General features: G+C 48.8%; 1 protein-coding gene across 6 annotated transcripts; it reads left to right on the forward strand.

Moving 5' to 3' along the window:
* Positions 1–940: 940 nt before the first annotated feature.
* MAMDC4 (MAM domain containing 4) lies at positions 941–24,929 on the forward strand. 6 transcript variants are annotated; one of them, XM_040405605.1, is made up of 28 exons: positions 941–1,315; positions 2,058–2,153; positions 2,343–2,516; positions 3,306–3,431; positions 3,577–3,719; positions 3,813–3,897; positions 6,094–6,213; positions 6,390–6,506; positions 7,725–7,807; positions 8,152–8,307; positions 8,744–8,828; positions 9,927–9,995; positions 10,824–10,895; positions 11,043–11,174; positions 11,278–11,408; positions 11,711–11,813; positions 12,362–12,469; positions 12,546–12,680; positions 17,459–17,580; positions 18,250–18,469; positions 18,806–18,943; positions 19,098–19,234; positions 19,817–19,907; positions 20,010–20,159; positions 20,615–20,749; positions 21,071–21,198; positions 21,274–21,385; positions 24,676–24,929. In XM_040405605.1, exons 1-28 carry the CDS (start codon positions 1,129–1,131, stop codon positions 24,876–24,878), a joined length of 3,558 nt encoding a protein of 1,185 aa, XP_040261539.1. In that variant the 5' UTR covers positions 941–1,128; the 3' UTR covers positions 24,879–24,929. The 6 variants fall into 6 exon arrangements, with proteins under 6 accessions (XP_040261539.1, XP_040261541.1, XP_040261542.1 ...); XM_040405607.1 differs by having other exon boundaries at positions 21,274–21,382; XM_040405608.1 differs by having other exon boundaries at positions 21,274–21,382; positions 24,679–24,929.
* Positions 24,930–25,347: the final 418 nt, after the last annotated feature.

Below are 25,347 nucleotides of genomic sequence, written 5' to 3' on the forward strand. Positions count from 1 at the left end.
CGTTCCTGCACTGATACATTGTAACAAACTGTCAGGACAGGTGAGAGATCTGTACTGCTGATGTGTTCCCTCGACAGAGGAGGAGGGTCTAGACTGGATGCATTGTAACAAACCCTCAGCTGTGAGTCCAGGAAAGCTGTATGTAAATGAGAATGGTTCCTGTTCAGTGACAACAAGCAGAGATCTTGACAACGGTGAGGAATTGTAACCAAGTTGTTACAAAAGTTCTCACTGAACATTGATCAGGCTTAATGGGTCCTGTTAAAAGGGCGGCCACTGTAAAGGATGTGCGCATGCACTGGGTGCCTCCAGCACCTGCGCAGAAGTGGATGAAGCCAGGAATAGTCACCACCGGCGAGGAGACCGCCGGGGTAAGATGGGCATATACATGTCCTAGTATTGTCCGCATAACGGACAAGGATAAGGGCTCATGCACACAACCTTTTTCTTGCGTTTAGTATACTGGCCGTTTTTTGAGTCCAGTATGCGCTACTTATACTGAACCATTCATTTCAATGGGTCAGCAAAAAAATTGAAGTGTCACCGTGTGAATTCCGTTTTTCCGTTCCGTTGAAAGATAGAACATGTCCTATTATAGCCCGCAAATCACCTTCCGTGGCTTCATTCAAGTCAATGGGTCCGCCAAAAAAACAGAACACATATGGAATGTACTCCGTATGTCTTCCGTATCCGTTCCGTTTTTGCGTAACCATCTATTGAAAATTTTATGCCCAGCCCAATTTTTCCTATGTAATTACTGTATACGCCATACGGAAAAACAGAACTGAACCGGAAACACTACTGAAACAGAAAACGGATACGTTAAAAACCGGCCCGCAAAACACTGAAAACGCCATACGGTCGTGTGCATGAGCCCTAAGACTGTTCTATTAGGGGCCAGCTGTTCTGTTCCGCAAAATACAGAATGCACGCGGACGTCATCTGTATTTTTTGCGGACCGCAAAATACATACGGTCGTGTGCTTGAGCCCTTCTAACACTTCATGGCCGTTTATGATTTTTGCTATGGGAACACCTGGTAGAATTTTCCACCATTCTGATCTTCTAGGTGGCGCTCTTGAGTCGCGCTGTAGCGGTGCCAGCGCAGGCGAAGGTTTTGTGCCCTTTAATGCTTCCCCTTAGGTCATGGTTTCTGCTTCTTGCTCAGAGCCTGGGTGCTACATGGCCTGCGTACCTCCAGAGGGGTGAAAGTCCACTTCCCTTTTCCTCAGCACTTTCCTGCGGTATTCGGAGCGCTCTTGGGATCATGCGGAGCTCGCGCCTCTCCCTGCTCCTGCTCGCCTTCTTCAGCTCTGGTAAGTGCAGACGGTCAGGGCCTGGTTTGGGGGGTTAGTGGTCACCTGACGGCCGCTTATCACCATTAGAAATTCTGATTTACGCTGGCAGGTTGTTCCCACGTCTCAGTTCACACTGCGTGACGCTGACGTGATCCAGAACTGCAGCTGTACGGTATGGGGGATGGACCCAGTGATCGGGTCCGTTAATAATATGCTCCTGGTTCTGTACAGGATAGCCATGTTCTAGCCGGCCATAAACCACCACATAATAAGCGGAGGCAGATGAGTGGCTTCCAGGCACCTCTATCGCCGCTTATCCTTAGAAGGCGCAGGGATCAGCAACCTCTGGCACTCCAGCTGTTCTGAAACTACAACTCCCAGAATCCTCCTGTCACAAGAACAGGCGAATAGTTGTGCATGCTGGGAGTTGTAGTTTCACAGCAGCTGAAGTGCCGAAGGTTGCTGATCCCTGTGCTACATTCACAAAACCGTATCATCTGTCCTCGTCCAATCCAAATGTTTTGCGGACCGATTCATTTTGACCGGGATGTCGTCAGTGTGCCGTCCGCATCTGTGCCGCAAATGATAGAACGTGTCGTCTGTTTTACGGATAATAAGAATAGGCTTTTCTACAATGGGGCGTGCGGGATGCACATGGACCGCCTCTGTGATTTGCAGACCTGTTAAGGGATACGGTTGTGTGAATGTAGCCTTATACAGGTCTGATTGTCTTTAGTAATCTGCTTGCTTTGTCTCCTAGCCGTTCGCCCCACCTCCGCGTCCTGCGACGGCTCCACGGAGAGCCGATGTAACTTCATATGTGACTGCTGGGACTGCTCCGACGAACGGGACTGCGGTGAGTCAGAGCCAGCCTCGCACACATGGCAGGAACTGGCTTCTCTTAATTTATTTTATTTCAGCACCTCTGCTTGCTGTCAGTGAAGGGAAGCAGTGCTCCATGTTTCCTGACTATGTATAGATATGGCTTCTCTCCTCGTAGTTCAGGAGTGGGGTGCACATCTGATCGTCTTCTCTCTCCCTGCAGGTTATCACCGAGAGTCTCCAGTTTGGAGGAGACCCTTCAGCTGCGACTTTGAACATGGCGATTGTGGTTGGAAAGACATAAGCACTTCCGACTACCGATGGGTGCGAGACCAGAGGGGCTCTCCTGTTTGGAGGTCACGACCCCATGCCGATCACACCCTGGGGAACCGATGGGGTAAAATCTCAAATTTAGTTTCAGGCAAAAAAAAATACCCAGTAAGGCCTCATGCACACGACTGTATGTATTTTGCGGTCTGAAAAAAACGTATCCGCCAAAAATACGGATGACGTCCGTGTGCATTCTGTATTTTGTGTAACGGAACAGCTGGCACCTAATAGAACAGTCCTATGCGGACAATAATAGGACATGTTCTATTTTTTTTGCAGAACGGAATTACGGACATACGGAAACGGAATGCACACGGGGTAACTTCCGTTTGTTTTTTTGCGGACCCATTGAAATGAATGGTTCCGTATACGGTCCGCAAAACAAACGTAACGGACACGGAAAGAATATACGTTCGTGTGCATGAGGCCTAAGGCGGAGTTTACATCACCGTTCAGCTTTCCGTTCTTCTGATTCGTCAGAAGAGAGAGCGGAAAAAGATCCTGTATTTTTTTTTTCCCCTCTAATGGATCAGAAGAACGGAAAGCTAAACGGTGATGTGAACTCGCCCTAAGGGGGCGTTCACAGAACCGTATTTTCGCTCCTTATCCAATATGCGGACAGCAAAACGGATACAGTTATGTGAATCCCTCTTTAATAGAAGCCATTGGGCTGATGTCACGTTGAGAAGAACTCCATTCAGCTGTATCTAAGCTTCTGGGAAAGCTGGGTGATAAAATGGCTGCCAGCGCAGCCCCCACAGGGGATATAGTCCAGTTTTTCCCAATCCACCGTTATTCACTGATGCAATAGGAAGATTCTGGACGCTTGTGAAAAACGGTCGATTTGTTCTCACAGGTTGGTTCATGATGGCAGAAGGTCAGAGCAGCAAATCTGCTGCATCTGCGCGACTGCGGTCCCCGGTCCTCAGAGACGCCGCTGCTACGTGTGAAATCCACATCCACTACCACATGTATTCCTCAGGTAGGCGTGGGTTAATGACCAGAAACTGAAGGACTCCTAAACCCCCTGATGACTTTGTGTATTCTACCGCACACGTCAGCCTGCAACTTTAATCAAAATGGTTTTCCTATCGGACATTTAAAAAAAATACGGTGTACATTTCTAGATTCTCCTCAGGTGAACGGGAGTCTCTCGGTGCATCTGGCAGACCGTACCCAGACATACAGCTTGTGGGAGAGCACACGGAGCAGCGCAATGTCATGGAGGCGCCTGGTCGTGTTCACTGGCAGGATCCCCGGAGAGTTCCAGGTGAAACCTAGACCCATATAACCCCTGAACCAACCCCCCCCCCCCCACCCCTCTTACACGTTTATTGTGCGTTTACATGTGTGCGTTCTGCAGATCATTGTGACTGCCTCCCGGGATGCTCTCAGCCAGGGAGACTTTGCTGTGGACGACCTGGAGTTCCGTCACTGCGGCCTTCAAGGTATTGTGTTACTTGACGTTCTCTCAAAGCCGTAATCAATTTATGTATATATGACAATCTAAAAATAAAAGGATATCAATAAATGTACTGCCTGCTATGTACAAGAATATAACTACTATAATACTGCTCCTATGTACAAGAATATAACTACTATAATACTGCTCCTATGTACAAGAATATAACTACTATAATACTGCTCCTATGTACAGGAATATAACTACTATAATACTGCTCCTATGTACTAGAATATAACTACTATAATACTGCTCCTATGTACAAGAATATAACTACTATAATACTGCTCCTATGTACAAGAATATAACTACTATAATACTGCTCCTATGTACAAGAATATAACTACTATAATACTGCCTCCTATGTACTAGAATATAACTACTATAATACTGCTCCTATGTACAAGAATATAACTACTATAATACTGCCTCGTATGTACAAGAATATAACTACTATAATACTGCTCCTATGTACAAGAATATAACTACTATAATACTGCTCCTATGTACAGGAATATAACTACTATAATACTGCTCCTATGTACAAGAATATAACTACTATAATACTGCCTCGTATGTACAAGAATATAACTACTATAATACTGCTCCTATGTACAAGAATATAACTACTATAATACTGCCTCCTATGTACTAGAATATAACTACTATAATACTGCTCCTATGTACAAGAATATAACTACTATAATACTGCCTCGTATGTACAAGAATATAACTACTATAATACTGCTCCTATGTACAAGAATATAACTACTATAATACTGCCTCCTATGTACAAGAATATAACTACTATAATACTGCTCCTATGTACAAGAATATAACTACTATAATACTGCTCCTATGTACAAGAATATAACTACTATAATACTGCTCCTATGTACAAGAATATGACTACTATAATACTGCTCCCTATGTACAGGAATATAACTACTATAATACTGCTCCCTATGTACAGGAATATAACTACTATAATACTGCTCCTATGTACAAGAATATAACTACTATAATACTGCTCCTATGTACAAGAATATAACTACTATAATACTGCTCCTATGTACAAGAATATAACTACTATAATACTGCTCCTATGTACAAGTATATAACTACTATAATACTGCTCCTATGTACAAGAATATAACTACTATAATACTGCTCCTATGTACAAGAATATAACTACTATAATACTGCTCCTATGTACAAGAATATAACTACTATAATACTGCTCCTATGTACAAGAATATAGCTACTATAATACTGCTCCTATGTACAAGAATATAGCTACTATAATACTGCCTCCTATGTACAAGAATATAACTACTATAATACTGCTCCTATGTACAAGAATATAACTACTATAATACTGCTCCTATGTACAAGAATATAACTACTATAATACTGCCTCCTATGTACAGGAATATAACTACTATAATACTGCCTCCTATGTACAAGAATATAACTACTATAATACTGCTCCTATGTACAAGAATATAACTACTATAATACTGCTCCTATGTACAAGAATATAACTACTATAATACTGCTCCTATGTACAAGAATATAACTACTATAATACTGCTCCTATGTACAAGAATATAACTACTATAATACTGCTCCTATGTACAAGAATATAACTACTATAATACTGCTCCTATGTACAAGTATATAACTACTATAATACTGCTCCTATGTACAAGAATATAACTACTATAATACTGCTCCTATGTACAAGAATATAACTACTATAATACTGCCTCCTATGTACAAGAATATAACTACTATAATGCTGCCTCCTATGTACAAGAATATAACTACTATAATGCTGCCTCCTATGTACAAGAATATAACTACTATAATACTGCCTCCTATGTACAAGAATATAACTACTATAATACTGCCTCCTATGTACAAGAATATAACTACTATAATACTGCCTCCTATGTACAAGAATATAACTACTATAATACTGCCTCCTATGTACAAGAATATAACTACTATAATACTGCTCCTATGTACAAGAATATAACTACTATAATACTGCCTCCTATGTACAAGAATATAACTACTATAATACTGCTCCTATGTAGAAGAATATAACTACTATAATACTACCCTCTATGGGGGTTACATTCATCCTGTGTACATTGTGTCTCGTCCTGTCTCTCAGGTGTGCAGGCAGAGTGCGGGGCTGATCAGTTTCGCTGTGGCCGTGGCGGTTGTATAGAGGCAGGCGCTCGCTGTGACGGTTCTGATGACTGTGGTGACGGTTCTGATGAGGTCGGCTGTGGTGAGTTCCTGTAGTTCAGCACTTACAGGGTCCCTTGGTTTTGATGTCTCCTCCTTGGACCCCCTTTCAGGGGCCCGTGCAGTGGAGCCGTCCGGCCGGGGTCTCTGTACGCAGCACAGTCGCTGGGGGGGGGATGTACTGATGGTTGATCAGTGTCTTCCTCCGTCTTCTGTCAGACGCCTTCCTCTCTTGTGACTTTGAAAGTGATCGGTGCGCGTGGAATTCTTCATGGGAAGGAGTCACCGGATACGAGTCCAAACCGGAGAGAGACCACACCAAGAACGGCCGGGCAGGTGATGGCACCAGGAGAGAGGTGGTGTGATAATGGGATTAGATACACAGCTCAGCAGACAGTATCACACAGGATAGGATTAGATACACAGCTCAGCAGACAGTATCACACAGGATAGGATTAGATACACAGCTCAGCAGACAGTATCACACAGGATAGGATTAGATACACAGCTCAGCAGACAGTATCACACAGGATTAGATACACAGCTCAGCAGACAGTATCACACAGGATAGGATTAGATACACAGCTCAGCAGACAGTATCACACAGGATAGGATTAGATACACAGCTCAGCAGACAGTATCACACATGATGGGCTTAGATACAGTGACTCAGCAGACAGTATTTGACGGGCTTAGATACACATCTTGGCAGACAGTATCACACAGGATTAGGATTAGATACAAGGCTCAGGAGGCAGTATCGTACATGATCGCCTTAGATAAGACTCTAGAGATTATATTAGGCAGTAACGGCACGTGATTGGGGTTGTAGTGCTGGGTGATTCTCAGATGGGGGTTGTAGTGCTGGGTGATTCTCAGATGGGGGTTGTAGTGCTGGGTGATTCTCAGATGGGGGTTGTAGTGCTGGGTGATTCTCAGAGGGGGGTTGTAGTGCTGGGTGATTCTCAGAGGGGGGTTGTAGTGCTGGGTGATTCTCAGAGGGGGGTTGTAGTGCTGGGTGATTCTCAGATGGGGGTTGTAGTGCTGGGTGACTTTCAGATGGGGGTTGTAGTGCTGGGTGATTCTCAGAGGGGGTTGTAGTGCTGGGTGATTCTCAGATGGGGGTTGTAGTGCTGGGTGATTCTCAGAGGGGGGTTGTAGTGCTGGGTGATTCTCAGATGGGGGTTGTAGTGCTGGATGATTCTCAGATGGGGGTTGTAGTGCTGGGTGATTCTCAGATGGGGGTTGTAGTGCTGGGTGATTCTCAGAGGGGGGTTGTAGTGCTGGGTGATTCTCAGAGGGGGGTTGTAGTGCTGGGTGATTCTCAGAGGGGGGTTGTAGTGCTGGGTGATTCTCAGATGGGGGTTGTAGTGCTGGGTGATTCTCAGATGGGGGTTGTAGTGCTGGGTGATTCTCAGAGGGGGGTTGTAGTGCTGGGTGATTCTCAGAGGGGGGTTGTAGTGCTGGGTGATTCTCAGAGGGGGGTTGTTTGGGGGCAGTTGATCTTATATTTCTTATTTCAGGTTACGATGTGTTTTTTCCTGCACTTTTCAGGGCATTTCGTGCGAGCCTCACAGAACGGCGGCCACAGATTATCGAGTCCCACCCTGAGGGTCGATGAGACGCAGCCGTGCTATGTACGTCACTTACGTATTCTGCCCTCCTGTCACCGCTACGGTCACAACATGGCTGCATCGACTGAACACGGTCTAACATGGCTGCCCCCATATACAGATCCTGCCAGACCGTGACGGCTGATGACAGGACTGACAGATTAGGATCCTGTAAAAGCAGAAGTGTGAACAGCGCCTGATCAGGAAAGTCCTCTGCGGGACCCCCGCCCAGGAGGCTCCTGTCAGATTTATAGCGTATGACCTGTCGGCCATAGGGGTGGTCCATGGCGGTCTACAGATGAGATCTGACTGATGATCGTAGGCCCAGATCTCGTTTCCTTGCCCTGATTGTTCCTTTGTCTCCACAGCTCGTGTTCTATTACTACATGGACGGCTCCGACGCCGGCTCATTGTCTGTGGGCTCATCTAGGAGTGACGTGGCTGCACTAAAGCTGCAGGGCCAGAGGGGCCCCACCTGGCTCCGGGAACGGGTCTTCTTCTCTCAGTCCAACGATTCATTCCAGGTAACGTGCGGTCGGCCAGTAAATGGTGATTACCACACGGGACAAATGGGCCCCAACTGGTGAACGCTCTGATATGTTGCACGCTGTGATATCGGCATGGCGAATTATATAACGCCAGTGTATCACCGCCTGTGTGAATTCCTCCAGCATCCAGTAACTGGAGCAGCGACGTGTCCTGTTTTATGGTTGCAGTTCTGTACAGAGCATGATGGGTGATGTAGTCTTTATCCCCGGCCCCGTACACTAGTCCTGTGTGACGAGTGCACCAGCCTTCCAGTGCTTGTGCCATAGTCAGGGACGTGCACGTACGGCCATGAGATGGCGGCAGAAAGTAATTATAGTTATCATTTTACGTGATGTCACAGGCGCCAGATTTGCGCTGAATTACCTCACTTGCTCTCCGTATGTTCAGTGCCGCTATTTCTCTCCGTCCCAGATTTTCATTGATGGCTCCAGTGGCGGAGTGCCGGGAAGCGTCGCAGTTGATGATCTGATCCTTTCTCCTGGATGCAAAGTGCACAGTAGGTTCTGCTGCTTCCTTATCGGGGAATCTGTTCCTCGCGCTTAAGACGGGCACAGCGCCAGTCCGCATCCCTTCAGAGCCATGACTAGTTCCCAAAATTCTCATCTACAGCTGCCCCTTCCCCACACATGGGACCAGCTTTCCTAACTCTACAGGATGAGGTCTTCTCTCTTTCTTGTCCCTACATTTACAGATCCCGTGCACAGCCATATTCATATTTGCTATGCCGTCTGTGGTGGCTTTTTACATATGTTGAACCAAGGGCGGACACAGACAGGAAAAGGGGCCCCTGTGAAAGATCAGCAAAGGGGCCCCTTGCTCTCAATCCGCTGACTATAGAGCACCTCAATACCTCTCTAGCCATCCACAGATACCGGAGAATGAAATTCCCTAGCTCGGTCCATTACATGCAGCCTAACTTTTAAGGTGACTTTGGCCCCTACCCCCTCGGTCCGCCCCTGTGTTGAACCCCCTGAGACTCAAGAACCCAATGAATGCAAACCATCCGGTATGGACTGATTATAGCACTGCATGCCGGTCCCGATTCACCCCAGTGGTGCCCACGTGCACCTAGTCACCCCAGATAGCCACGGACTACCTCAGCCTGTCTAAATTGGAGCCTGCAGCCCAATCTGTGGCCCCAATGACGAGCAGCCCTGGGGTAAGGCCCATGTTGTGCCCACTGTGGCCTGTAAACCACTGCAAATATGGCGGGGTCACAAATCGCTACATCAAGGGCAAGGTGGGAAACTCGTCTGTCCTATAAGCCCCTTCTTTGCCCGTCCCCGCTCACTCCCTAAGACGCCAACAGCCATGTGGCCAGTGCAATTGTCCCTAACCCACTCCCCACGTCCCAGCATCTGGACGTTACCCCCCCCCCCCCTCTTGTTTAGATTGCACGCTCTTGAGCTCGTCACTTATGTAATTTTACAAATGCTGCAGTTTTTCTGACATGTAATAATGCAGCACAATGGACAGTTAGATTCTGGGGGTGTTTTTGCAGCCCGTGAGGGCACAGACACCCAACCTAATCCCCCCCCAAGCAGAGGATCCTGTAGAGGTGTCGCCCTGTAAAGACGCCATTTTATTTTTGCAGATGGATCTAGAACATTCTCACCCAGACCGGACGGCGTGATCAGAAGTGTGAGAGAAACCTATGCACCAGGTAGGACGAGATATTACTTAGCTACCAGGTTATATACGCTATGCCAGTGATGCCCAAGCTGCGGCCCTCCAGCTGTTGTAAAACTTCAACTCCCAGCATGCCCTGCTGTAGGTTGATAGCTATAGGCTGTCCAAGCATGCTGGGAGTTGTAGTTTTGCAACAGCTGGAGGGCCGCGGGTTGGGCATCCCTGCACTATGCTATAAGATTATCTTTACTTCGCTATCTAGTATTTAAAGGGTTTAAAGCCCCCCCCAAAATGCCCGGGCACCTCACACAGATTATACTTACCTGCTCCCCGGCACCCACGTCGCACCTGATGCCCACACAGCTGCCGCTGCATCTCCCCGTCACACAAATCAAAACATTTTAGGGGGCAATATAGGTGTTGGGTAACCCCTTTAATTTCTTCATTTCTTATACTCCGGTCACAGCAAGAGCTGCACTAAGTATTCTGGTTTCCCGTAAGCTCTGCCCGTTACTACCTGCAGTACAACGCACGCTCGCCTGGGACATGAAGTGTTTATTTGCATCATGAATCTCAGCTAATCTAACGTTGGCATGAGCGCCATGGACTGCCAGAAGTTCCAGGCGGAATTGTGACTGCAGCTCTTGATGTAACTGGAGTGTTAAGCAATGTTCATCAGTAGCCTCATACTGAAGGGTCCCTTGTATAAACCTTGAGCTTCCTGTACTTCTTTTTTTTAGCACATGGTGTTTAGGAGCGGGAGCCCCGCAGCAGGGGCCACAGTGATCAGTGAATGGTTACCCGTCTTCTCTTTCATCCCTTCTTGCAAGGATAACTTTTTTGGTTTTGCTTTTTACTACAGGAAGTGAGACCCCTGTTGGTGACTGGACGGATGTCAGTATTGGGGACTTCAAGTGGGGAAAGCCTCCTACAGGTAGAGTCCTAGCGTCAGTGTCTTCTTGACCGGAGGGGCCTCCAACAAGCAGACGAGACGTTGTGACCCCCCCCCCCCACCGACATCCAGACATTGAGGCAGGTGAATTCTTTACGCTTCATCCAGATGTTTTCGCTCTCATTTCAGGCTCGTCTTTGACTATGCTGAAAGGCGAGGGAAATTTAAAGACGGATGCCGAAGCTCACAGTGGTCTCCTGCGCCCCACTGGACCCTCCTGTGTCCTGAACATGACCTACCACCTTCATACTGGCCTTGCAGGTAGGTTCTGGAGGTGCCCGCACCTGCTCATCCCGGACCTTGCAGCCTGATCTCATCCCATCTTCCCGTGTCCGCTCTGAGCCCTGCTCGCTGTGTGTTTCAGGGTTCCTCTCTCTCCGTGTCTGGGATCCACAGCTCGATGCACACTCGCATGTCTGGCAGAGTCATGGAGAGAGGAGTAATGCATCCAAATCCGTCCTGATCCCACTGGGAGAGCGACCACAAGAGTTCCAGGTACTGAAGGAGAAGCTTCTTAATTACCACATCCCAGGCATTTAAAGGGGTGTAGTCTTCCTTCTGCTTTGTAAGTGGAGCGGCCCCCTTTAAACAGTCAGAGCTACCCTGATAGCTTTTCCAAAGGAACCAGAAAGAGCTGCCGTGTACTGTGAGGCCGCGTCGCACCCTGTAATCCTTCATACGCTTGCTACATGTGACCGGGATGACCTGTATTTCCATACTGAATAATCTGCTGTTCACCACTAGAGGGCGGTAGTGAGCCTCTGATTTTATTTTATTTTTATTTTATCCTGTTTTAGTTGATCTTGGCTGGAGCGGTGGACCCCAGAACTGTAGGGAACTGGACCGCTCAAGTGAGTGAAATACAGTTCATCGACTGTGGGAAGGATTTGGTCAACGAAGGTAGGAAAGCGAGACCTGCTGCTGGTCAGATGGGGGAGAAGATGCTCAGCTGCTGGGACCCGTTTCTGGAAGGATGGGGGCAGCAATGAAGCAGATTATTTTATCTCGAAGACCACCCTATCTCAGATTTTCTTTTAGAGGACCGCCGCTGCCTTGAGGCAAAAATAAAAATGGGGGGCCGTACATGTAAACAGCATGAGCATCCATTAATTTTAATAAGCGTCATGCGTGTAAACGTTAGGGCTGCAATCAAGAGAAGCAGATATGTTTTTTGGGGGGCACAGTAAGAGCCCCTTTACTCCGGCTGATCATCAGGAACGGAAGCATTGCCCCGTGTACACATTTGCGTCTTTGTTGGCGGCACACTGCTCTGTGTAAGCGGGATGTGCTGCTGACGGCATGGGGGATGTCATGTTCCTGCTTGTATATTCCATGTAAAGAGTTTTTGTAGTCGGGAACAGATTTCCTGCCATGTTTCCGAGTCTCGTCGGGGTGCATTGCATAGACACATTACCATTAAGGTTTTTTGTTTTTTCTGGATTTTCCAGGTTCTGTGACTTGTAATTTTGAGACTGGACTTTGTGGCTGGTATCAAGATGTAGCAGACGACATTGACTGGGAGCTGGGCACCGTCTCTGACCACACCACAGGACAGGGTGCGTCCCTCCGCTCGATCGGGCCTGTCCTCCACAGTGTCTGTCTGTGTCCCACTAAGACTTCTGTCTCTCACAGGTCGCTATGTGTTTGTGGCGGGGGAGTCTCGCTCGGATCGCGGTACAAAGGCGCGCCTGCTGTCCTACCCGCAATCTTCCGCATCGGACACCTCCTGCCTCTCCTTCCACCACAGAATGTTTGGCCCAGACACAGGTGAGAACATTAATCCACATCCTGCACCTCAACTCATGTGGGGGGGGGGGGGGGGGGCACATACTGTAAAGCACATCCGCCACCAGAATCAAACCTACTAAACCATGCTGTCTGATAGGGTTGATCCTGCTGATTAAAACAGTACCTCTTTTGTTAAAATCCATGACAAATCATCCATTTTGTAATTATGTTAATGAGGGCTTCTGTGCACCTCAACCCGTCTGCTTTTGCCTTGACTGTCAATGCCGGACATCCTCATTGACCTCTTGCCTGACCCTGTAGTCCTGCACAAGCTCGGTTGATTCTTCATTAGGCGCATGCGCAGTACAGCTGTCGGCTATTGAAGATTCAACTGTGAGGATGTCTCGCGCTGTCAGTCGTGCAGGGAAAGTGTTTTTAACTACATGTGATCATACCCTTGGTTGGCAGACCTGGGCATCAGGTATCATGCCTCCCATCCGTGATGGGAAACTGAAGGCACCCAGGTAGTGCACTGCCAATGTTCTAGGTAGAATCTGCCAAAAGATTGCCCCCGACATCTGCTGATTAAAGAGCTTTCCAGAAGTATGATGGACCCTGGTCAGTGGGGTCCATCAGGTGCTATCGGTGTCATGCGACTGATCCAGCTCAGCGCTGTGGGCTCCATTAGCCTGATGGGTAAAGCAGTGCCCACTACTTGAAGCTTTATCGGGATTGTATCGGCATGTTGTCTGAGAGATTAGGTTACCTGTGCAGTCCGTGTCTGTGGAGATTCTAACCTCATGCTAGGATGTATTCTGTATCCTGTGGAAGTCTCATCACATGGCCGTCTGCAGTGATCGCCCTCTTACAGGGCATGGATCTACATACAGTGCGCTCTGCCCCGTCACATGGCAGTCTGCAGTGATCGCCCTCTTACAGGGCATGGATCTACATACAGTGCGCTCTGCCCCGTCACATGGCAGTCTGCAGTGATCGCCCTCTTACAGGGCATAGATCTACATACAGTGCGTTCTGCCCCCTCACATGGCAGTCTGCAGTGATCGCCCTCTTACAGGGCATAGATCTACATACAGTGCGCTCTGCCCCGTCACATGGCAGTCTGCAGTGATCGCCCTCTTACAGGGCATAGATCTACATACAGTGCGTTCTGCCCCCTCACATGGCAGTCTGCAGTGATCGCCCTCTTACAGGGCATAGATCTACATACAGTGCGCTCTGCCCCATCACATGGCAGTCTGCAGTGATCGCCCTCTTACAGGGCATAGATCTACATACAGTGCGTTCTGCCCCCTCACAAGGCAGTCTGCAGTGATCGCCCTCTTACAGGGCATAGATCTACATACAGTGCGCTCTGCCCCGTCACATGGCAGTCTGCAGTGATCGCCCTCTTACAGGGGATAGATCTACATACAGTGCGCTCTGCCCCATCACATGGCAGTCTGCAGTGATCGCCCTCTTACAGGGCATAGATCTACATACAGTGCGTTCTGCCCCATCACATGGCAGTCTGCAGTGATCGCCCTCTTACAGGGCATAGATCTACATACAGTGCGCTCTGCCCCGTCACATGGCAGTCTGCAGTGATCGCCCTCTTACAGGGGATAGATCTACATACAGTGCGCTCTGCCCCGTCACATGGCAGTCTGCAGTGATCGCCCTCTTACAGGGCATAGATCTACATACAGTGCGCTCTGCCCCGTCACATGGCAGTCTGCAGTGATCGCCCTCTTACAGGGCATAGATCTACATACAGTGCGCTCTGCCCCATCACATGGCAGTCTGCAGTGATCGCCCTCTTACAGGGCATAGATCTACATACAGTGCGTTCTGCCCCATCACATGGCAGTCTGCAGTGATCGCCCTCTTACAGGGCATAGATCTACATACAGTGCGCTCTGCCCCGTCACATGGCAGTCTGCAGTGATCGCCCTCTTACAGGGGATAGATCTACATACAGTGCGCTCTGCCCCATCACATGGCAGTCTGCAGTGATCGCCCTCTTACAGGGCATAGATCTACATACAGTGCGCTCTGCCCCGTCACATGGCCGTCTGCAGTGATCGCCCTCTTACAGGGCATAGCTCTACATACAGTGCGTTCTGCCCCGTCACATGGCAGTCTGCAGTGATCGCCCTCTTACAGGGCATAGATCTACATACAGTGCGTTCTGCCCCATCACATGGCAGTCTGCAGTGATCGCCCTCTTACAGGGCATAGATCTACACACAGTGCGCTCTGCCCCATCACATGGCAGTCTGCAGTGATCGCCCTCTTACAGGGCATAGATCTACATACAGTGCGTTCTGCCCCATCACATGGCAGTCTGCAGTGATCGCCCTCTTACAGGGCATAGATCTACATACAGTGCGTTCTGCCCCCTCACATGGCAGTCTGCAGTGATCGCCCTCTTACAGGGCATAGATCTACATACAGTGCGCTCTGCCCCGTCACATGGCAGTCTGCAGTGATCGCCCTCTTACAGGGGATAGATCTACATACAGTGCGTTCTGCCCCGTCACATGGCAGTCTGTAGTGATCGCCCTCTTACAGGGCATAGATCTACATACAGTGCGTTCTGCCCCATCACATGGCAGTCTGTAGTGATCGCCCTCTTACAGGGCATAGATCTACATACAGTGCGTTCTGCCCCATCACATGGCAGTCTGTAGTGATCGCCCTCTTACAGGGGATAGATCTACATACAGTGCGCTCTGCCCCATCACATGGCAGTCTGCAGTGATCGCCCTCTTACAGGGCATAGATCTACATACAGTGCGCTCTGCCCCGTCACATGGCCGTCTGCAGTGATCGCCCTCTTACAGGGCATAGATCTACATACAGTGCGCTCTGCCCCGTCACATGGCAGTCTGCAGTGATCGCCCTCTTACAGGGCATAGATCTACATACAGTGCGTTCTGCCCCATCACATGGCAGTCTGCAGTGATCGCCCTGTCACAAGGCATAGATCTACATACAGTGCGCTCTGCCCCGTCACATGGCAGTCTGCAGTGATCGCCCTCTTACAGGGGATAGATCTACATACAGTGCGTTCTGCCCCGTCACATGGCAGTCTGTAGTGATCGCCCTCTTACAGGGCATAGATCTACATACAGTGCGTTCTGCCCCATCACATGGCAGTCTGTAGTGATCGCCCTCTTACAGGGCATAGATCTACATACAGTGCGTTCTGCCCCATCACATGGCAGTCTGTAGTGATCGCCCTCTTACAGGGGATAGATCTACATACAGTGCGCTCTGCCCCATCACATGGCAGTCTGCAGTGATCGCCCTCTTACAGGGCATAGATCTACATACAGTGCGCTCTGCCCCGTCACATGGCCGTCTGCAGTGATCGCCCTCTTACAGGGCATAGATCTACATACAGTGCGCTCTGCCCCGTCACATGGCAGTCTGCAGTGATCGCCCTCTTACAGGGCATAGATCTACATACAGTGCGTTCTGCCCCATCACATGGCAGTCTGCAGTGATCGCCCTGTCACAAGGCATAGATCTACATACAGTGCGCTCTGCCCCATCACATGGCAGTCTGCAGTGATCGCCCTGTCACAGGGCATAGATCTACATACAGTGCGCTCTGCCCCATCACATGGCAGTCTGCAGTGATCGCCCTCTTACAGGGCATGGATCTACATACAGTGCGCTCTGCCCCGTCACATGGCAGTCTGTAGTGATCGCCCTCTTACAGGGCATAGATCTACATACAGTGCGTTCTGCCCCATCACATGGCAGTCTGCAGTGATCGCCCTCTTACAGGGCATAGATCTACATACAGTGCGCTCTGCCCCGTCACATGGCAGTCTGTAGTGATCGCCCTCTTACAGGGCATAGATCTACATACAGTGCGTTCTGCCCCATCACATGGCAGTCTGCAGTGATCGCCCTGTCACAGGGCATAGATCTACATACAGTGCGCTCTGCCCCATCACATGGCAGTCTGCAGTGATCGCCCTGTCACAGGGCATAGATCTACATACAGTGCGCTCTGCCCCATCACATGGCAGTCTGCAGTGATCGCCCTCTTACAGGGCATAGATCTACATACAGTGCGCTCTGCCCCATCACATGGCAGTCTGCAGTGATCGCCCTGTCACAGGGCATAGATCTACATACAGTGCGCTCTGCCCCATCACATGGCAGTCTGCAGTAAACGCCCTCTTGCAGGGCATAGATCTACACACAGTGCGCTCTGCCCCATCACATGGCAGTCTGCAGTGATCGCCCTCTTACAGGGCATAGATCTACACACAGTGCGCTCTGCCCCATCACATGGCAGTCTGCAGTGATCGCCCTCTTACAGGGCATAGATCTACACACAGTGCGCTCTGCCCCATCACATGGCAGTCTGCAGTGATCGCCCTCTTACAGGGCATAGATCTACACACAGTGCGCTCTGCCCCATCACATGGCAGTCTGCAGTGATCGCCCTCTTACAGGGCATAGCTCTACACACAGTGCGCTCTGCCCCATCACATGGCAGTCTGCAGTGATCGCCCTCTTACAGGGCATAGATCTACACACAGTGCGCTCTGCCCCATCACATGGCAGTCTGCAGTGATCGCCCTCTTACAGGGCATAGATCTACACACAGTGCGCTCTGCCCCATCACATGGCAGTCTGCAGTGATCGCCCTCTTACAGGGCATAGCTCTACATACAGTGCGTTCTGCCCCATCACATGGCAGTCTGCAGTGATCGCCCTCTTACAGGGCATAGCTCTACATACAGTGCGCTCTGCCCCATCACATGGCAGTCTCTTCTCCTCTCGTTTTCACCCAGGCACATTAAACCTGCTCAGCAAATACGAACAGGGAGAAGAGAAGTTAATTTGGACGGGCACAGGAACCCATGGGAATCGGTGGCATCGGGAAACTGTGACACTCACTAGCAAGAATTACCAGGTATGTGATTGTGTGGAACTTCTACCTGTGAAGGGGGCGCTGTTCTAGGGCAGGAGGCATTGGAGGCATATTCACAGCACAGTGGTAGGACTCTGCATAGACTGATGGCGAGCACCGCTCCGCCTCATTACCCAGATGCATCTTAGTGACTCCTAGCGTTTGCATTATAGATATTTTCTGTTACGGACAGGCTCCTCTGCTGACATGTCGGTTTTGGTGACTATTTGCATTCCTCATGTGGGAGCAATTCTGTGCCATCTACTCTGAAGACCTTGTTGTGCCGTTCCTCTACTATTCCTACTAGAAGTGAATGACTTGTCGGCAGTAAAGGTCCATCTGGGTGTTACCAGTGTGTGTGTCTGCTGGCAAGTGTTTTACGTCTAGTAGGAATAATAGAGGAGCGGAACAACATACAGTCTTAAGAACAGATGCTCCAGAAATGTTATTACATCGAGAATGCAAGTAGTTACTAAGACAGAGGCGACCGGTCCTCTTTTATGTATTTCCTGTGTGCGGGGTTTGTCCGGGATAAGACCTGGCACTATTTCTGAGGAAAGAGAAGTCATTTTGTAGTACTCTTGATTGTGGACACCCACAGGCTGCACTGATCATTTCGGGGGGTGGTACTGGGAAGGTCCCTATATAATGTCCTTATTCATATCTCTATAGCTGATTTTCGAAGCGGTGCGTGACGGCTCCATTGGCCACATTGCCGTTGATGACATCACTGTGATGAGCGAACCCTGTGCACCCCCCACTCGCTGCTCTTTTGAGGCCGGAACCTGCGGCTTTTCCTCCCAGGGAACCTATATGTGGAGTTTACATCAGAACATCCACTTCAACCACCAGGCGGGACCGTCCCATGATCACACCTTACAGAGTTTTACAGGTAAGGGCTCATTCAGACGGCCGTATGCTGTCCGCAAAAATACTGAATGCTATCCGCAAAAAAACGGATATCATTCAGTATTTTTGCGGACCCATAGACTTCAATGGGGCCATGTCCTGATTTTCACAGACAAGTATAGGACATGTTTCATTTGTTTTGCGGAACCGTGGAAAAGAAAAGGGCCCCATAGAAGTGAATGGGTCAGCATCTAATCCGCAAAAAAAAATCCGCATTTTTGCGAATAGCATATGGCCGCCTGAGCCCTAGCGAAGACCCCAGATTGCTGTCTTCTGCACAGACCACATTCGAATGTGACTGTACCGACTGTGTCCACAGGGCATTATATGGTGGCCGACACCAGCTCCAGCAAAGTGCCCAGCGGCTACTCTGCGCTTCTAACATCCGGTGTGTACAGGGCCCAGCCGGATGAGGGCTGCCTGAGCTTCTGGTACCAGATGGGGGGCACCAATCCAGGTGAGTGACACGATTCTGACAGTCCGGCTCCCTACGTGGTGCTGAGCTATCAGATGACTGGAATTTTACTGTAGTTAAATGGGACATTTTTATCTGCAATGTAATTTTGGCAAAATTTGGTCACCCCATTGTTGCTAATCTACATGGAAATCGGCAGGGACGTTGATTGTATTTATTGAGGACGACCTTGGAAATAAGAAAGTGAAGAGAGAAATTCTGAGGATCTCCGATGCAAAACCAGACAGCTGGCGCCACGGGAGCGTGGCCCTCCGGGCTGACCAGCAGTGGAAGGTAACAGATGCCACGTCTAACCATTAGGCTCTGTTCACATGACTTGTTTATTCTACTTTCGGCTTATGGCGCAGACATCAGACATATCCATACATCAGGCTGCATGTGGACAGGGTTGTGAACGTCTCCTCCACATGTGCAGTAAAACATTGCAGATTTTTATGCAGAATACGCTGCCTCTTCTGAACAGACCTGGAGGTATTTGGGGCGTAGAGATTGTGCAGAAGGCCATTTTAAGACCGGTGGATTTCTACATTACAGATCAGAATTGGCGTTAGCTCGCCCTAGTCTACTACAGTCCATAATAATGGCCTAAATAAAAGCACCTTTATTATTGTCCATCCGAAAACCGCCTTAGACACGTGTGCTCTCCAGTTATCTGTGGTAGTTCAGTTCATCCCCATCCAATTCATGGGGGCTGAGCTGTAATACCAGAAATAACCTGGGGACAGGGGTGGCGCTGTGTTTAGAAGAAAGCAGACATGTTTTTCCTAATCCTGGACAACTTGAACTAATAGCCATCAGTAAGGTTTATGGAAAATCCTTTACGTTGCGCTTTGCTTCTACCTGCCCTTCTTGCAGCTGCTGTTTGAAGCTGTCGGTGCCGGCGGGGAGCGCGCGTACATCGCCCTGGATGACGTTCACATCAGCCATCATCGATGTCATGAATCAGGTACCTGACATCTTAGACCACACTGGAGAGGCCTGCTCCCCTCCACTAATGGTATGGTCTGCACAGTTGTAATTAACCCTTAACTGTTCTTCTCACTTGCAGCAACCTGTGACTTTGAATGGGGTTCCTGCTCTTGGACCAATGTTCGCATTCCTCTTACGGACACGTATGACTGGGACTGGACTAATGGAGCAGCTGTAAACAGGCCGAGCTCTGCCCCAGAGAAGGATCGCAGCCTCGGCTCTGCAGAAGGTAGAATACACATTGTGACTGGATTAGATACCCCAGGGCTGTTTGATACAGATAATAAGGAAGAAGCTAAAGGTGCAGATGAGCAGCAGATTCCTTCCCGACAGTCGGCTGCTCGTTAAGTGGAGGTGAAGCACTGGATTTACAGGCAGCGATCACCTCCACAGTATGAAGACAAGTGGTCTCTATTGCGATCACTCGTCCTTAAACCGCACAATCTGCCGCCCAGAAACAATGATGTGGGTGCCTGCACCAATGGCAGGGTCGCTCGTTCATCGGGCGATCTGTGGCACCGTTACACAGGCAGATTGTCGGGAACGAGTGTTCGGTCCGGATAATCTGCCCGATTATTGCAACGTGTAAATCCACCTCGAGTGTCCTATTCCCCGGGCGATCAGATAAAACGTATTCGCCATAGTGTTAACATCTGATCCTACTGCCGCTGTGATCTCCTGCAGGACACTACGCCTTTGTGGACACAGGCGCTCTGCACGTAGAAGGCTCCACCGCCTGGCTCATCAGTGAACACCTCTCAGCGACCACTGGCTCCTGCTTCACCTTCTCCTACCGCACAGACTCCCCAGACCATTTCCGTAAGTCGCTGCGCTGTATGGACTCTACTAGGCAGCTGTAGTACGGAACGGTCCCCGCACTGAGGGCTTAAGGTGCCCATACACATTAGACTAAAGATGATCTGAACGGATTTAACACTGAACGATCGTTTAAGCTGACAGACTATTATTGTCTGAAAAGTTTTTAATGTTTTTGGCCAATAGTCGAAGGATCTTCTGTTTAAAAAAAAAAAGATTGTAAATGGGCAAAAGTACTTTCTTTCATGCTTCACCCCCTCCGGCCCTGCAATAGGTATGGCGTCCGTGTTCCTTTTTACTCTTACCGTCCGCTTTCCTTTCCAGATCTGGCGGAGCTGATTCTGTACGTGACGAGTGCTCAGGGCCTGCACCCAGTCTGGGTGCTACGTGGGTATCACAGCAGTGAGTGGCAGGAAGAGAAACTGCAGCTGAACAGCACTGCGGAGTTTCAGGTAACACAACCTCTTTATGGGCTTGTACCTGATATTTATTGTGTGGGAGTCGCCTCATGTTCTATCATTTTACAGATTGTATTTGAGGCAATGAAGGGCACCCGTCCGCACACCGTCGTCCTGTCCTTGGATGATCTGAAATACACCCCGGACGTGCTGTGTAATACTGTAGAAAAACCGAAAGGTGAGGAAGTGGCCGTTACATATACTGCACAGCGTTACACTTGGTGATGCAGACCTGGGGGTGATCAGTAGTGTTACCGCATCCAGGGGCTCATGCACTATCTATACCTACAGCTGACTAAGGGTCCATTCACATGTCTGCAATTTTGCAGAAAAAAAATAAAAATAGTCATTTCTATCATAGTGCCGGCCATGTGCGGTCCGCAAAATGCGTAACGCACATGGCCGGCGTCAGTTTTTGGATCCGCAATTTGCAGACATGTGAATGGACCCTTATGATCCATGGTAGCGGAATCCATAGCACAGTCCTACACCAAGCCTGCGTTCCCCTAACTCCTACCACACATGGCTGATCACATGACTGTGACATCACCACAGGTCCTGTAACCACAATTTAGTCTGGAGCTGCTCCTGCTGAGAGAGATGTCTGTGAGGGGCGGGGCCTCATGAGTGTCGGACCTGGCAGCTTCTGATACAGCGCCCCTGACTGGGAGGGGGAAGACACTGCGCGCTCCTGTGGCACACTGGAGGAGTTAAAGGGTTTCTATCACTTCGTATGCCATAATTAGCTCTCAGACACTAGCGATCCGCTAGTGTCTGCTCTGGCCAACCATCCTAATATAAGAGCTTTTTGGGCAGCCATTTTGCTAAAAAAATAACTTTTATAAATATGCTAATGAGCCTCTAGGTGCTATGTGGGCGTCACTAGCACCTAGAGGCTCCGTCTACCTTCATACACAGCCACCGCCCAGCGCGTCCCTCCAGCCCGCCCATCTCCTGATGAATGCGATCCTCCGTGTGACGCAACGGACGAATTCTCGCGCATGCGCCGTGCGCGGCTGTATTCGGCGCATGCGCAGAGAATGTCTGACGCTTCCCTGCTCAGATATCTCCACTGCGCCGATGACGTCATAGTGCTCCAAGGAACAGGCGCAGTGGAGATATCTGAGCAGGGAAGTGTCAGACATTCTCTGCGCATGCGCCGAATACAGCCGCGCACGGCGCATGCGCGAGAATTCGTCCGTTGCGTCACACGGAGGATCGCATTCATCAGGAGATGGGCGGGCTGGAGGGACGCGCTGGGCGGTGGCTGTGTATGAAGGTAGACGGAGCCTCTAGGTGCTAATGACGCCCACATAGCACCTAGAGGCTCATTAGCATATTTATAAAAGTTATTTTTTTAGCAAAACGGCTGCCCAAAAAGCTCTTATATTAGGATGGTTGGCCAGAGCAGACACTAGCGGATCGCTAGTGTCTGAGAGCTAATTATGGCATACGAAGTGATAGAAACCCTTTAAAGAAAATCTGGCAGATGACGGATTCTCTGTAATCTCGCTGAGAGCAGCCGCTGTGCATAGGAAGCACCGGAGGCTCTAGAAGGAAAACAAATAAAAGGCCTCATGCACACGGCCTTTGTTTTGGACGGACCCCTTCACTTCAATGGGGCTGCAAAAGATGTGGACAGCACTCTGTGTGCTGTCCGCATCCGTTGCTCCGTTCCGTGGCCCCGCAAAAAAAATAATAATAACCTGTCCTATTCTTGTCCGCGCTTTGTGGACAAGAATAGGCATTTATATTAAAGGCTGTTCCGCAAATTGCAGAACGCACACGGATCCACGATTTTTTATTACAAAGGTGTCCATATCCTTTAAGTGAGTCGAGCAGTGGCACGCTTGCACTTCAGATTATCGGGTGCCATTTGTTCGCAATGTATTTTGTGACACAAAGTGAATGTAGTGATCACAGAACTCATTTTGTATTTTCAGGAATCTTTGTCGCACAGAATGTCATTTTTGTGACAGAATTCTTAAAAAAAAAATAATAATCTATACAAAATGCAGTGTGAACAAATGGTGCCTCATCTCCCATTCATTCCTATGGGACTTCTGGAAATAGCTGCGTGCACCCTTCGGCTCTAGAAATGGAGAGAGGTTGGTCTTGTATGCGTAGTCGGCTCTCCTCCTCGAAATGTGTGGGACCTTCACCTATCGGACATTGGTGGCATATCCTAATATGTGAGATTGGTCATTGCTTCTCTGCCAGTCTAACCTCCCTTGGGCATCTTCTAGCTAATGGTTCTTATTAAAGGGGTACTCTTCCCTTTGGAATATCTGATACAGCTAAAGCACTTACTAATCAAGTACTTGCTGTTTAGTAATGTAACACTTTCTCCAGGAAGGAAGTCCTGTAGCTTCTGAAGCCGCTGCCTCCTGTGCAGGGACAGGAAGAGAGGGACGTGTCGTCTGCCATCACTGCACAGGAGCCTAAGATCACACTGTAAACTCAAAAGCTACAGGACTTGCCTGGGGAAGGGCGGATAAATGGCAAGGATATCACTAAGTGCATTTAAAGGCAGTTTCCCATGATTAATGTAAAACATGAAAATCAGAAATCTTCTCATACATGACAGTGTCTTTATAACAAACCGAGAACCAGCCCTGCACCTCACATGGATCTGGAGATCTCCCCATTCATTGCTCTGCTAGATTTATATCACGCCGACAGCTCAAGGGACTGTCCTTTCTTCCTATGACATCTCAGGAGTCAGTTGAAGGATGAAACTGAGCATGTGCGGCCATCTTAGGGAGCAGGGGGCGCTATACAGATACATTTTAGAGAATAACTCGGTGGCTATACCTCATTTTTATTTCCATGCAATTACAAAAATATTCAGGTGCTGGTTTGAAAACTGAATATTTTGTGGGACAACCCCTTTAACTGCATCATAAGCGAGTTTTAGCTGACCGCCATACCCATTTAAAGCGCTGTAGTGAATGTTAAAACAGTAAATTTACTATAACGGTTATAAAAAAGCCCTTCAGAGAACATCCTGTTCTACCTAGTGTGGAACTGGGGGTGATACAGGGGACCAGAGAGAATCCCAACTCATGTATAGTGCAGGGCGGCAGTACATACCACTACCCGTGCTGCACCACAGTTTGCAAATCTTCTTTATTGTTCCAAGTAAAGCAACTTTGTAATAATAAAAAAAAAAAGTTAAAATTCTACTATTGTGTCTACAGATTCTTTGCAGACTTGCGTCTCCATGGTTACAGACTACAAACATACCCTGTGTAGTCATGTTGCCTGCCTGCGAGCCGTAAAGGACAGATGGAACAGTAAGACTGCAGGACCAGGCTACACCGGGCTTGTTTCCAGTATGTAACTATGGAAGCTGCAGTTTTATCAGTCCATACACACTCTAGATGTAGCCGTCAGGCAGCACCTTTGCTGAAAACATACCTTTAATATATGGATTTGTGAGTCCTTAGAAGCAATATTCTGTTCTTCCAGGTGGTGGTGGTAAAGACAATTCAGGACGGATCTGGGCCATAGTCGTCGGCGTGATCATCGCTCTGCTGTGCTTGGTGCTGCTCTTCTCCGTGTACCGCAGATGGAGGAGAAACAAGGAGAGCGCCTCTTCGCTGACCGAACAAGCCGACCAGATTGACGGTTTTGATAATGTGTCGTACGACATTGATTCTACAGAAGGTTGATTGGTAGAGGTTTTCATGTACTCTTGTAAAATAAATCCACGCTTCACACAGCCTGGAAGTCACTAATAATGTACAGCTATGGGGCCACTACTGCCCTAAAAGCCACTTTCATCTGGTTATTAGATGTACCTACCTGAGGGCGAGGTTACACACGCCATAGCTCAAAGTTGCATCTGCCCCATTGTACAGCAGCAGCTGCCACGTACCATTCAACCCAGATAACCCCCACACGACAACTGTGCATGCACACAGAAGGCGGTCAGTCACCGTGTGGGGGTCATCAGCACGGTCACTCTTGGGTGTCCCGGCAGGATTTACTCTGCTCCAGATCATATTCCTATACAGCACAGAACTCAGCTCCTCTCCCTCCATCATATCTTTCTCTCAGTAACATAAAATCCATTAAACACAACCCCTTGTACCGGCCTCCACATATTACAAGGCCAATCTCTGATCCACTACTACCGCA

Source organism: Bufo bufo, chromosome 8, assembly GCF_905171765.1.
Source record: "Bufo bufo chromosome 8, aBufBuf1.1, whole genome shotgun sequence".
Taxonomy (NCBI): Eukaryota; Metazoa; Chordata; class Amphibia; order Anura; family Bufonidae; genus Bufo; species Bufo bufo.